Source organism: Rhinoderma darwinii, chromosome 12 (genome assembly GCF_050947455.1).
Source record: "Rhinoderma darwinii isolate aRhiDar2 chromosome 12, aRhiDar2.hap1, whole genome shotgun sequence".
NCBI classification, from domain to species: domain Eukaryota; kingdom Metazoa; phylum Chordata; class Amphibia; order Anura; family Rhinodermatidae; genus Rhinoderma; species Rhinoderma darwinii.
This window is the reverse complement of record NC_134698.1, coordinates 60,859,344-60,874,618: the sequence shown is the minus strand read 5'-3', so window position 1 is coordinate 60,874,618 and position 15,275 is coordinate 60,859,344. Positions and strand designations below refer to the sequence as shown.

The 15,275-nt window shown below is 43.4% G+C and overlaps 2 protein-coding genes across 3 annotated transcripts in view; one reads left to right on the top strand and one right to left on the bottom strand.

Annotated features, from left to right (window-relative positions):
* Positions 1-13,985, bottom strand: part of TMEM62 (transmembrane protein 62) — a 31,106-nt gene extending 17,121 nt beyond the window's left edge. Inside the window, exons 1-6 of the mRNA XM_075844730.1 lie at positions 13,644-13,985; positions 12,912-13,023; positions 11,582-11,719; positions 8,377-8,422; positions 5,849-5,990; positions 2,860-2,984 (exon numbers count right to left, since the gene is read on the bottom strand). Of these exons, the coding sequence (XP_075700845.1) occupies positions 2,860-2,984; positions 5,849-5,990; positions 8,377-8,422; positions 11,582-11,719; positions 12,912-13,023; positions 13,644-13,832 (752 nt within the window). The 5' untranslated portion in view covers positions 13,833-13,985. The remainder of the gene's footprint in view (positions 1-2,859; positions 2,985-5,848; positions 5,991-8,376; positions 8,423-11,581; positions 11,720-12,911; positions 13,024-13,643) is intronic.
* A 55-nt stretch (positions 13,986-14,040) lies between these two features.
* The window catches only part of UBR1 (ubiquitin protein ligase E3 component n-recognin 1), a 98,039-nt gene continuing 96,804 nt past the window's right edge, over positions 14,041-15,275 (top strand). The window contains exon 1 of one of the 2 annotated variants that reach the window (XM_075844727.1): positions 14,041-14,473. In XM_075844727.1, the coding sequence (XP_075700842.1) occupies positions 14,426-14,473 (48 nt within the window). In that variant the 5' untranslated portion in view covers positions 14,041-14,425. The remainder of the gene's footprint in view (positions 14,474-15,275) is intronic. The other variant, XM_075844729.1, reaches the window with a different exon arrangement.

Genomic DNA, 15,275 nt, shown 5'->3' with positions numbered 1-15,275 from the left:
CCCGTTCGTCTTAAGTCTTACATCATATGTACGTGACACCATGGATGTCTTGAAACAGATTGATGGTATTTCTCTGGAGAAAGATACAATCCTGGCTAGTCTGGATGTTGAGGCGTTGTATTCATCCATACCTCACAAATGTGGTTATAAAGCGATCGAGTATTATTTGGGATCAAGAGGTACACAGTTTGCTGCCCATAACCAATTTGTTTTGCAGTTATTACAGTTTGTTCTTGAAAAAAATATATTTATTTTTGAAGACAAGATCTTTCATCAGCAATGTGGTACTGCAATGGGGAGTCCTGCTGCTCCCACCTATGCAAATTTATTTCTTGGCTGGTGGGAGGATACAATTGTCTTTGGGGACAAATTTGTCAATTGGACATCATCCGTTGGACTATGGATTAGATATATTGATGACGTGCTGATTCTCTGGAACTCTACAGCAGATGAGTTCCATAGGTTCGTAGCAGCCCTCAATAAAAATGATGTAGGACTTAGGTTTACATGTGAGATCAGTGAGAACGAACTGTCTTTTTTAGATTTGAAAATCACTAAAACGGAAGGAGGTACAATCCGCACAAAGGTACATCGAAAAGAAACAGCAACTAATAGTTTTTTGCAATGGAATAGCTGTCATCCTTATTCCCTCAAACGTGGCATTCCGAAAGGCCAATTCATGAGAGTACGCAGGAATTGTAGCTCTATGGGTGATTTTGAGTGCCAGGCCCAGGAACTCAAAACAAGATTGAAGGATAGAGGCTTCCCCGAGAGTGTCATTAGGAAGGCCTATGAGGGAGCAAGGGATGCAGATAGGCAATGTCTCCTGGTCCCTAAAAAACGGAAAGAAGAACAAATTACGAGACTCATAGGCACCTATGACTCAAAACAAAATGACATTATGCAGATACTGAATAGGTATTGGCGTATTCTCAGTTCTGATATAGATTTAGTAGACCAGATCACACAGAGGCCATCTGTCACGTATCGGAGAGGGAAAAATATAAGGGACAGAGTCATGCATAGCTGTTTCGACCCCATTTCACCTAGGGGTACATGGCTGGATAGACAAACACCAGGCACTTTCAGATGTGGTAGCTGTAAAGCCTGTGATTTCATTCTTAAAGGGAATAGTTTTACCAGTGTTGTCACACAGAAAAAATACAATATTCGGGATTATGTCAATTGTAAGACAGCAGGAGTAGTTTACCTTATTTCATGCCCATGCCCCCTAAATTATGTGGGCAAAACAGCACGACAATTTCGTCGTCGTATTAGGGAGCATGTTGGAGATATTATCCATGGTAGGGACACCCCAATATCTAAGCACGTGCATGCCAAACACCAAGGCCAGGCAGCAGTGTTAAAGTTTCAAGCAATTGAACTTGTCAGACCCCCCAAAAGAGGAGGGGACTGGGACAACCTGATTTTACGGAAGGAAGCGCAATGGATCCATAGACTGGAATGTATACAACCAGCAGGTTTAAATGAGCAGACTAATTATACATGTTTTATCTAAATGTGTGATACCATCCCCCTATAGGTGGTTTACCTTGGGGTGGGTGAGTGTTTATCTGCATTTTGCATTACTTATTTGAGATGGCTATATTGATCAGCCAACACATAAAGAGATCGTTTTGTCAGTTTTTCTAAGTAATAGGGACTTTGGCAACTTCGTCCACCTTATATGTGTTTATTTACTCTTGAGTTGCTTTGTGAGGTTGCCCACTTGCGGTGTTATACTGTCCCGCAAGATATACTTATAATACATCTTTTAGCGCTTACCTCCTCGTGTCTGGCAGTCCGGGCGATACGTCCTTGGCTTCCACTGCGCCTGCGCGTTCGGCATGATGCGGCCGATGATGACCCCTGGCTGTCAGCTGACGGCGGGGGGTCACATGGGCAGGTGTCACGAATCGAGAGGGTGTTGTGATTGGTCAATTCATGTGTTGCCGCCGAATACGATGGGCGGAGTTTAGCGTTTATAGTAACATAGCGCCTGCAATGAAGTATGCCGTTGACATCGATACGTGCATCTTCCCGTGACGCACAGCGGAATATCCGCTGTTGAATACTAATATCGCTGGTGATGAGGCCAGAGTTACCAAGATACGGACCCCTGAGGATGAGTATCTGAAACGCGTAGGGTCGTTTAATGTCTATGGAATGTGTGCATTGGGGACAATTATATTGTGTTACACCCAGCGTTAGGAGATCCGATTTTGTCGGACACCTATGCTTCAACTAGGGTTTGTACTACTGTTGTGCCCTGGGTATATGCTGATTCCTACAAATATCGTTTAAACACAGAGATATAGGTATCATAATAACTCAGTGTTTTTCTGTTTAATACATTTTTTAATTTTCACGGTGGGGCTTATGTCACAGTGGTGTGTTACCCCTGTTTTTAAACTAGTTACTATTAAAGATATCTTTTTACTCAGCTGTTATTTCAGTGAACCTTTAAAAAGGATACCAAATATCTAGCCTTTATTTTCTAGTTACGACAATAGCTTAAAGGGGTTGTCCAGGCACAGACACCTGATGACCCCCACCAATCAGTATACGATCGTGGGGGTCCGACACCCAGACATGACGTATTACATATGTCTTTGACATTGAAAAGGTTAAACATTACATAACATACATATCACATAACATAAAATGCTTTGGTAAAAAGGGTCTTTGTGACTGCCCAGCTCCGATATCACTTCAAAACAGCAAGAGAGTCATAAATTACCATCTATGCCATGCAAAACAATATTCTGGCAAAAGAACAAGTACTGAGCATGACACAATGTTAAATACCACAATAGACGTATCCTTGTATTAAGAATGCTTCAGTATGACAAGACTGACCTCATTACCGACCGGATGCCGGGAGAAGGCGACACAATGGTTGAAGATGGATAATGGCCAAACCACACAGACTGGTTACTACGTAGACTCTCACCGGCGAGCATGGACAACTTCTGCATCTGGCTCTACGAGGAATTAATTACAAGAAAACTATTCAGATTATTAAATCAATGAATGTTATGTCCTAACTAAACACATAAAAGAGCAAGGAAATGGAAAACTTTTTTTAGTTTATAGTCATAAAATTATAGTGAAAACGGACCACCTGCTAGTTCATTACAGTAGGTTCTCCTTACCAATGGCCCACAGGTATGCCATCTTAGTACACCTATTAGGCCCCTACAAAGGCAGCCTGTCAGTATTACTATAAAAATCATGATGTTTAACTTGCACACTAACAAAACAAACAATGCCAATATAGAATTGTTGATAAAATATCCCCTACTCGAAAAAAACTGGCAAACTATAGTGGAAATCTATAGCGGACCTGGACTTCATTCTATGGGGCGTAGCAAGGTAGCTGGGGCCCTAACTGATTAGACTACCGCCACCCCCCCCCCCATTGGAAAGTTTAAAAAAAACAAAAAAAGAACCACAAAAAAAAAAAAACACACACCTTACACTCACTGCTCCTATTCCCCCCCCCCCCCGGCTCCCTTATCACTCCAGCGCTGCTCATACAAGGACCTAGCAGGACGTTGACTGCATCGTAACAATGATGATGTTGAAGTGCTGCGTCACGTATAAGTTCCTGACGCTGCCCGGCTTTAGGACCTTGTACGAACGGCGCTAGAAGGATGAGGGAGCAGGAGCGCTGAGGGGAGCGTGCGTTTTCTTTTAATTTTATTAGCGAAGCGGCGGGGGAATGACCCAGCGCTGAAAATTGCGACATTTATAGGCGGTTTGGAGTTTACTACAATTTTTCCTGCTATTAAGACAAGCGTATGAAACGTTATATATATATATATTTATATTAGTGGTTTAGGTTGCATTAGTGATCGCAGTGTGCGGTCGCCATTTTCTTGTGTGCTGTATAAATTTGCAGTCACAGGCGTTCTTGCACCTGCATACACGTTTTGTTTAATTTTGAAGGAATGTGCTGTTCAAACTTTTGTGTTTATGTGATCCATATATGTGGGGTTAGTGACTGCCTCCATTTTTGTTCTTGCACTCCTCCCATTCTGCCCAGGGGGATTTTAATTTGTTTATTGCGGGTTCCTACCATCCCCAAGAATATGTAAGCTTAGTCTCAGTTCTGGGTGTATGTACAGCGGTAGAGGTCGCCTTGTCGTGGCAGGTGGACTCACACAATTTGACCAAAACATGTGCTAAGAACCTCCCTATTGTAAGTAGATTTAGCAGTAATGCATAGTTATTTATATTTAGTGGCATTAGTGTTCGCAGTGTGCAGTTGCAATTTTCTTGGGTGCTGTGTGTATATATATATATATATATATATATATATATATATATACATACACACACACACACACAAACAATGTTAAAATAAAAAGTTATGGCTCTTGACAAGCGACAATGGAAAAACTAAAAAAGTGAATAAAATAATCACCGCATCCTGAAGGACAAAATAGTTTGTGTCCTTTGAAGTTAAAAATAGCTAAAAGAGAAAAGTCCTTAAAGAGGCTCTGTCACCAGATTTTGCAACCCCTATCTGCTATTGCAGCAGATAGGCGCTGCAATGTAGATTACAGTAACGTTTTTATTTTTTAAAAACGAGCATTTTTGGCCAAGTTATGACCATTTTTGTAGTTATGCAAATGAGGCTTGCAAAAGTCCAACTGGGTGTGTTTAAAAGTAAAAGTCCAAGTGGGCGTGTATTATGTGTTACATCGGGGCGTTTTTAATACTTTTACTAGCTGGGCGCTCTGATGAGAAGTATCATCCACTTCTCTTCAGAACGCCCAGCTTCTGCCGGATCACACTGTGACGTCACTCACAGGTCCTGCATCGTGTCAGACGAGCGAGTACACATCGGCACCAGAGGCTACAGTTGATTCTGCAGCAGCATCAGCGTTTGCAGGTAAGTAGCTACATCGACTTACCTGCTAACGCCGATGCTGCTGCAGAATCAACTGAAGCCTCTGGTGCCGATGTGTCCTCGCTCGTCTGACACGATGCAGGACCTGTGAGTGACGTCACAGCGTGATCTCTGGAACACGCTGTGTGTCTGCACTGCCAGAAGCTGGGCGTTCTGAAGAGAAGTGGATGATACTTCTCGTCAGAACGCCCAGCTAGTAAAAGTATTAAAAACGCCCCGATGTACGCACCTAATACGCACCCACTTGGACTTTTACTTTTAAACACACCCACTTGGACTTTTGCAAGCCTCATTTGCATAACTACAAAAATGGTCATAACTTGGCCAAAAATGCTCGTTTTTTAAAAATAAAAACGTTACTGTAATCTACATTGCAGCGCCTATCTGCTGCAATAGCAGATAGGGGTTGCAAAATCTGGTGACAGAGCCTCTTTAAAGATGCAGCATACATTGAAATTCCCTTATTCCAACATTCAATAATACAGAAAATCCTTACAAGTGAGTTTTAAATAAAATACTTTTGCCTCCTGCATCACTGTTACGTTGTCCAATCAGAGTGGGCATTCTGCATTACTGTGAGGCAGTCAGCTCTGATTGGACATCGTCACAGTGATGCAGGAGGCAACGCCTACTGAGGAGAGATGAGGCCTCCTCCCCCCCCCAGTACCTTTACTCAAAATTAGCATATTAGGCACCAAGCGGAGCAGGAGCGGAACAGGAGGAGGGGGGGGGGGGGTTTAAAAAAAAATAATAAATCACAGCGCTGAAATTGAGAGGACGCCAGGAATGAGGGGAGGTATGTGGTTTAAAAATAAAAAAATGACAGGTCCTCTTTAAGACGCCGTTTCACCACGTGCCCCCACCCCACCCTTTCGATGCAGTAGTGGCGTAACTTTCTGACACCATTACATGTGACATGTATTGTCCTACCTGATTAATTATCCCAAAGAAGTTGTAAGGCCTCTTGGGTCCTGGGGTGAGGGTTGCATCAACACAAATAAAAGAATAATTTCCAAAGGGGGTGTGATGAACATAGTGAAAGGAGCCTTCTTTTTGCCATCCAGAATATTTCCTAGAGGCAGAAGAATTGTAGATTTGTTTTAATACATTTACATAGAACCGGTTTCTGGTCTTAAAATATTCCATTGTAATAAATCAGAAGGGAGTTTGAATAATCTTTCAGCATGTTATTTGCCAAGCAGTCGCCTTAATGTGTTGGGAGTGTTGCTTAGCAACAGACACCAAACGGAGTGGATGACACCGACAGACCTTTACACTTATGTGGAGATCTGGTGGTGTCACCGAAGAATGTTTGGTGTCATGTGCGGATATGCACCACCACCACCACCACTCCAGAGAAGGCGACATAACTCGTGCCCTCAAGACACTGAAAACTGCACTGACTGGTTGCTATGGGCAACAAGGCTAATTTCTGTTCGTGGAGGCGGAGAATGAACAGTTCCGGCACTAATTTTAGTGACCCACATTTGTTGTTGTTGTTGAAAAACAACAGAGAAAGAAAAATTTGGGAATTCAAGATGATAAAATTCCAGTCATTGACACAAGGCCTCAATCTAACACCAGGATTTATGAGCCACTACATGGACACACGTCACGTCCCCCATCAGACGGACTCCAGATGCCTTAACTCCTAAGTCATCACCCCTATAACCCCAGTTTTATTGCCCCGGCTTATCTTAATGATGTATCACCTCATGTACTAATTGTCTTTGTGTAACATCTAAATGTTGTGCTTTTTTCTAAGTCATTCATTTGTAACTTGCCTGAAGAAGGAGCCTCTGCGCTCTGAAAGCTGCATATAGAACTTTTATGGTTAGCCAATAAAGGTATCATACCGATTATACTTTTGTCTTTTTTGACACAAAAGTATTTAACATTTCATAGTGACCCACATGAAATTTGTTTCTAAGCCGCTCGAGATCCTGTCAACAAAAGCTGCTACCTGTCTGTCAACACATTTGTATGTCGACATGCCGGTAGCAGAGAAAAGAGCAGAAATGAAAGTTGAAACTTCGGACGCGAGGAAATTCCAGGAAGTAAAAAGAAAGGTATTTGCTCTACTTGTCCAGTTAAAGAGCGTGACCACAAAGGGCTTATACTCCTGTAACATAGATGATGATAAAGATCTGTGCTGAGAATATCTAAAGAGCAACGGTGGTGAAGAGGGGGGCACAGCTGGACACCAAGACACTCTGCAGTCAGGTCGCAACTCTCAGGATAGAGCTCCTTACCTAGTCATCAAAGTAAGGAGTTCTGTCGGTAAGGATATGGCTGCGGAGAGTCGGAGGCCTTTCTTGGACTCCCTCTTCACAATCGCAAATGTTTTAAAAGCATTTTGCAGCGTGAGCACTTTTTGTCTGGAATGTCTAATTAAAGGGGTTGTATCAGACTACAAAAACATGGCAGCTTTCTACTAGAAACAGCGCCATTCTTGCCTACAGGCTGTGTCTGGTACTGCAGCTCAGCCCTTTTCAAGTGAAGGTTCAATGCCAGCCAATAGACAAGTGTGGTGCGGTTTCTGGAAAAAAGAAGTTATGTTTTTAAAATCTCATACAACCCCAGTCTTAGGGTATGTGCACACACACTAATTACGTCCGTAATTGACGGACGTATTTCGGCCGCAAGTACCGGACCGAACTCAGTGCAGGGAGCCGGGCTCCTAGCATCATAGTTATATACGATGCTAGGAGTCCCTGCCTCTCTGCAGGACAACTGTCCCGTACTGTAATCATGTTTTCAGTACGGGACAGTAGTTCCACGGAGAGGCAGGGACTCCTAGCATCGTACATAACTATGATGCTAGGAGCCCGGCTCCCTGCAGTGTGTTCGGTCCGGGACTTCCGGCCGAAATACGTCCGTCCATTACGGACGTTAATGTGGTCGTGTGAACCCAGCCTTAGGCTGGCCCTACACTTTAGATAGGCGTTGGACTGACAGCTATTCCTACCAACTCCCCAATACAAATGCACGTTCAGTAATGCCCGCAGGTGTTTTCAATAGGGAGAAATCTGCTGCCAGACTCCTCTGGCAGAGGCTTAAATGCTGCGAACAACAATATCAGGGATTTTTAGATTAAACATGCCCGACCGTTCTCTCCCCTGACATCTGCCGTCGGTGGAGAGTCTAGATGCAGCCATTAGATGGTTGGCCGGTCTCGCCTATTTCAGCCGACATACATCTAATGTGTATGGCCATCATTATATGGGACCGAATTTGTATTTGTCTTTCCTGAGTGTTGAGTAACATGCTAACGTGTAGGATTTAACAATGTGTAATAAAGGGGAAAATATATACTAAAAATGATTACAAAACTGATAGGATAGACGGCATCTTCAGTAAATCCAGACGATCATTAGCCCCCCTCTTAAATAACATACTATTAGGCACAACACGTAGGTATATCCCACATACCCCAACGACAACTTCACGTTCTCTACCTGTAGTAGTTATTGCTGCTGCCCAGATCTGCAATGTTAAATGAATCTATAAAGCACAAAAAATAAAAAGACACATATTACGATAAAGAAACAATATATAGAAATACACTCCAAGAAGTTGCAACACCAAGAAGGACGAGCCGTAAGGTTATGTAAATCGAAGTAACAGATGCCGCCAAGATCTGAAAATGATCAAGTTTTCAAGCACCTAGCTCCAATCTGTGGCATGTGGACTTGAAACCTCAAAAATTGGTTTAAAGGAACAGTGTCACCCCCAAAAAATTTGTAATATGTTAAAGATGTTAGTGCTTTATTAAAAACATTTGGATTAATTTGTGTGTTTGTGTGTTACTTTTTTTTATTTTTACACTTTTTCTTCCCTATGGGGGCTGCCATTTTTTTTTCCATTTCTGTATGTGTCGATTAACGACACATACAGACATGGAATACGGCAGCTCCAGTCCCATAGGGACTGCGAACGGGGCCCGTTCCATCCACTATCGTGTACGCCGCTGTGTGGCAACGGCGCATGCGCCGCTCCCACACAGTTCAATTTGAAATGCGCGCCGTCCGGCGCCATTTTCCTGTGGACCGGAAGTCGCGGCCGGACAGTAAGATTACTACTTCCGGTCGCGGCTTCCGGACTTGTGCACATGGAGCAGCGGCAGCAGACGGAGCGGATGGACCGGAGGGAGCGGCGGCGACTGGAGCAGGTAAGTTATTTCTATGTATGTTCGTGTTTCAGTGTGTTTTACTAGTGTATGTTAACCTTCTACACTGTGCGTTAGCTCAAAAAATGGCGACACACAGTGTAGGAGGTTAGACCGTTCAAACCCCTCGTTTCTCCCGGCACTAGCCAGGATAAAGGAGGGGGGGGATTCTGAGAGCTCACTAGAGCGAGGGATTTTTACCCAATTTTGCAGCATAAAATGTGGTTGCTTTACCACATGCAATGCTGCAATTTTGGGAAAGGCTCCATCTAGTGACCAGTGCTGGGAAATATTATAAATTGAATCCAATTTATAATATTTCCTGACTCGTGAAAAAAAAAATAAAAAAAAATTAGAACAATGTTTCATCACCTACACACTAACGGTTTAACTAAAAAAAAAAAAAAGTTTTGCTGGCAACACATTCCCTTTAAGTGGTCTGAGATGATTGATAAACCGGAGGTATCGCACAATGTGCCAGTTATCGCCACTTGTTGCAAACTGAGAGGGACAGAGTCTTTGAACGGAGAGACCTTGGTTTATCACTCCGGTAGATCGCTACGCGCCTAGGCCGAGATGTCAGCACGGTATGACGTTGCGTGTCCTGGTGGTTGGGAGAACAACGAACGGGAATGACAGCAAGAGGTGTGCGGAGGTGCACGGACGGATTGGCTGATTGAAACAATGGCACATAGTACTTATATGTATACAGAGATTTTTAAGTAGTCTGTGGGGGAACAGATCGGTACTCTGTAGCAAAGAAATGAGGCATCCACCCCTCATTGAAATAGTGCAACACAATCGACCGCTGAATAATTAACAATTCAAAATAACATATTAAAGGGGTTGTCCACTACCAGATAACTGACGACCTATTCCCCGGATAGGTTATCAGTACATAATCTGTAGGGGTCCGACACCCGGATCCCGCACCAATCAGTATCTCCGGCTGCCTACGGGCACCTGACACACATTCAAGCAGTTGGCTCCGGCCAAGGAATAGTGGCCGAGCTGCAGTACAATTCAAGTGAATAGGAGCAGAGCTGCAGTTCTGCAGCATGGCCACTATGCTATGAATGGAGCCAACATCGCATAATGGGCAAGAACATCCGGTGCCTTCAGGCCACCGGAGCAGCTGATAGGTGCAGGGTCTGGGTGTCGGACCTGCACCGATGACTTATACGGTGGAGAACCCCTTTAAGGCCGGTTTCACATGGTCATAATATGGTCGCATTTTAGGATAAGGTATTGTGGTCGCAACACCCAGATCCTTATAATAACCTAAGTTTGGTTCATTAGGCAATCTAGATGTTATAGCCATAGTGCGGACACTAAAATGCATCAATATTATTAATGTGTAAAAACCGACCCAACACAAACACAGTTTTGATGCAGTTTTTGCACAGTTTTTTGAGCCACAGCCAGAAGTGGATCCAATCGGAAGGAAAAGTATAAAGAAAAGACTTATGCATCTTCTTTCTTGGGTCCACTTCTGTATTTGGCTAAAAAAAACGAAGCCAAAATCTGCATCAAAACTGTGTGTGTGTGATCCTGGCCTTAAAGAGGCTCTGTCACCACATTATAAGTGGCCTATCTCCTACATAAGGAGATGGGCGCTGTAATGTAGGTGACAGCAGTGCTTTTTATTTAGAAAAACGATCTATTTTGACCACTTTGAGCGATTTTTAGCTTTATGCTAATTAGTTTCTTAATGCCCAAGTGGGCGTGTTTTTACTTTAGACCAAGTGGGCGTTGTACAGAGGAGTGTATGACGCTGATCAATCAGCGTCATACACTTCTCTCCATTCATTTACACTGCACTAGCGATATAGTTATATCACTATGTGCAGCCTCATACACAAACCCTAACATTACTACAGTGTCCTGATAATGAATATACATGACCTCCAGCCTGGACGTCATGTGTACTCAGAATCCTGACACTTCTGAATCTTTTCTGTGAGATTTCCAGCAAGGCAAACGTAATCTCACGAGATTACGATGTTTCCTTCATTTAAAACTAGATTAGGTTTGCCTTGCTGGAAATCTCACAGAAAAGATTCAGAAGTGTCAGGATTCTGAGTACACATGACGTCCAGGCTGGAGGTCATGTATATTCATTATCAGGACACTGTAGTAATGTTAGGGTTTGTGTATGAGGCTGCACATAGTGATATAGCTATATCGCTAGTGCAGTGTAAATGAATGGAGAGAAGTGTATGACGCTGATTGATCAGCGTCATACACTCCTCTGTACAACGCCCACTTGGTCTAAAGTAAAAACACGCCCACTTGGGCATTAAGAAACTAATTAGAATAAAGCTAAAAATCGCTCATAAAGTGGTAAAAATTGATCGTTTTTTCTAAATAAAAAGCACTGCGGTCACCTACATTATCTCCTTATGTAGGAGATAGGGCACTTATATTGTGGTGGCGGAGCCTCTTTAAACAAATTTTTTAAATGGAACAGATAAGAAGCAGCATTAATCACCCACCATGGTTTCCACGAATGTCTATCCAGGTTGTTTTTTCTAGTATTTGTGACTTTTTGAGTGCAGACTGGTAAATCTTCCATTCGTCTTCAAATTGGTCTGAGCCCAACCTGTCTTTGGTTTTGCCATCTGTAAGATCACCTGAAATAAAAGCGTGAGACTCGTAGATTCCTGTATGTCTCACTGATCTCGGTAAGCCCATCTCACCCCTCTTTGTAACTCATTGTCTAGGGTTAAGGCCGGTGGCCGTGTTGTCACATTACTTTATTGTAGAGGATGGCCAGGGGTCTTGAGTGCGCAAGAACGGCACCTCCCAGCCATCTCTTAGCAGCTCTATAGGATGTGTATGGATGGCTCCAGGGCATGCACAATAGCCCTGGAGCCATTCAATAGTACTGAACACAGCATGTAGCCGATGTGGCTATGTGGAATGTATATAGCAGAAACGGTTACATTGAAATAAATTTGTACTACCTGCACATTTCCCCTTCTCCACTGACTAAAAACCAGATCAGAAAAAATGCACACATTACTTCTCCCACTACCTTGAATGGGAGAAGGCTGTAATACTGTGAACCGCCGCTACAAGCGTGTTAGCAATTCACCATAGGAGTAGTGACAGTAATGAACGAAGAGCAGCACTCGTACGAGCGCTGCGGCCCCTTCATAACAGCTGATCGGCGGGGGTACCGCAAGTCTGACCACCACCGATCACATATTGACGGCCTATCAATTTCTTATGACTGGAAAACTTCTTTAAAATTGAATCTGTCAAAGTTTTAGACTTTGAAACGCTGACACCGATGGAGTAAAGGAAGAGGGACATACCAGTGTGGAAGAGCTTCGGGTAAAAAAATAACTTATTCCGCTGCGTGCCGTATGCAAATTAGATTTTTGTGTTAGCCGAGCCAGGAAGTGTCCGGCATCTAGATCTCCAAATCCTCCCATCAGCAGTTGATTGACAACTCTGCTTGTCTTCATCGTCATATAAGCAGAGCCATCAATAAACAGTAGAGGGCAGGGGTTGGAGCTCTAGATCCCGGACACTTCCTGACTCGGCGGACATGAAAACCTAATTTGCAGACAGAACGTGGCGGAATAAATATTTTTTTTACACTGATGCAATTCCTAAGATCTTCTACACTGGTATGTCCCTCTACCTTTACCGTATAGTGAACTAACAGGGTCAGCGGTTTGTAAGCCTAAAATCTAATGACAGACTCCCTTTAAAAAAACATTCTCTATTCAAAAATAGTGTAATAAACCAGACTTTACTGCTAAATAAAATATATTTCACTTGGGTTCAGGAAGATTATAACAAACGTTCTCTTACCAGTCACAAGAACAAGCGCTGGCCCAATGACAGAAAGACTTTCAGCGCAGAACGATTCAAACTCCGATACCCGGAGAGGATCCAAGAATTTACTGACATGAATATCAGTCACCTGTAACATTGGTAAGAAAAAATTTAAAAGACAAGTCACAGAAAAACAAAACAATCACGAAGTGTCATAACTGCAATTTTAGGCACTCTTTTTTTGTTAGATAAGCTGATCACAGAAGGTCCGGCTGTCGGGACCCCCAGCAATCAGATGTAATCTGTGAGGGATCTGGTAACAAGTGTTGAACTTCCCTGCAGCGCCACCACAGGAGAAACAAAGCATTACACAGTGCCCATTCAAATCAATAGGAGGTCTATGTAATACATGTATGTGCCAAATCCTCCAGAGCCACTCTTTGCAACCACTCCCTGCCCAATAAATAAAGGTCATGAACCCCGCTCTATGTACTAAGAATGACCTTACAGGATATTTAAACACAACCCCAGTGAGAATTTTGCTTTTGGGAATACATAGTGTAAAGCATGAGATAATGGAGTGATCATGTAAGAGGGGCTGTGCACTTCTTGTAACCGTTCCCATTGAAAAACAATCGTCAGTCTCTGCCTAGCCTAAAATGGCTGATAACAGAGAAAAATAAATCACATTTAACTGCACAGAAATGTAGATTTCGTCCTATACCATTGGGAGACGCATTTATCTTGGTTTCCCAGGTAGAGATTTACCTGCACAGCCCAGAAGATGTTGAGCAGCCCTTTCCCAGGCACTGGACCACCTTGTGCAGCATGCCGGGAACTTAACTGAGCCCTACGCCCTGTGCTGCTGTACTTGCCCAACATCAGCGCCAGGAGCAGCGCCACAAATAAGCCAGTTGCCACTTTCAGCATCCTGACATGACAGCCAGCAACCAACATAGCAGCTCCACCTCACTCCGGGCAATCTGTCAGCAATATCGCTTCCGCAACCATCACTTCCGCCCTATCAACGTGACCATAGAGAGAGAAAAATATGTCCAGACATTTAAGTATTGTCTAGCCGACACGTCAATGCTGCAAAATGCAATCGGAGGACCTTATGCTGCGTTCACTAAACCGTATACCATAGAGATGGCTACAGAGCAGACGTGCCAGTCTTGTCTAGCCATTTTGTCGAATTTGCAAAACGTTGTGGGAGGACCATAGGTTTCCTCATATACAATCAACATATAGACGTAAAATGAGATTTTACAGCAGAAAGTCTTAGCGTTTAACACATTCCCCTAATTGGTTTTATTGTGAACCTTTAACCAGCTAGTCACTGTCCTATACAGTGTAACAGCTGCTGTACGGCATCAGAAAATACTGCACTAGGCACTACTACAGTGAGTGAAGCAGCCGCACTAGCATAACAACACTGCCGGAAGGCGCGGCTGACGTCGTAAACCACACCCTCGGCGGCTGTGCTACTAAGTCTAGTGCTGCACGTCGTGTGTTGTTATGGGACGGGAGGAGGTCTGGTGTCAGTGAAGATGGAGGAGTCTGAGGGAGAACGAAAGGAGCGAGAGCTGAACAGTCTGGTGAGCAGTTACCTCATATACAAGAGACTATGGGTCGTGTTATTTCTGCTGCAGCCCAGGACATGTATGTGCAGGAGGAGAGGATAGAAGACATGTATGTTCTCAGTAACAGGGATGATGGGATAGAAGACATGTATGTTAGTGACAGGGATGATGGGATAGAAGACATGTATGTACTTAGTAACAGAGATGATGGGATAGAAGACGTGTATGTTAGTGACAGGGATGATGGGATAGAAGACATGTATGTTCTTAGTGACCGGGATGATGGGATAGAATTCATGTATGTTCTTAGTGACAGGGATGATGGGATAGAAGACATGTATGTTCTTAGTGACAGGGATGATGGGATAGAAGACATGTATGTTCTTAGTGACAGGGATGATGGGATAGAAGACATGTATGTTAGTGACAGGGATGATGGGATAGAAGACATGTATGTTCTCAGTAACAGGGATGATGGGATAGAAGACATGTATGTTCTTAGTGACAGGGATGATGGGATAGAAGACATGTATGTTAGTGACAGGGATGATGGGATAGAAGACATGTATGTTGTTAGTGACCGAGATGATGGGATAGAAGACATGTATGTTCTTAGTGACAGGGATGATGGGATAGAAGACATGTATGTTAGTGACAGGGATGATGGGATAGAAGACATGTATGTTAGTGACAGGGATGATGGGATAGAAGACATGTATGTTCTTAGTGACAGGGATGATGGGATAGAAGACCTGTATGTTCTCAGTGACAGGGATGATGGGATAGAAGACCTGTATGTTCTCAGTAACAGGGATGA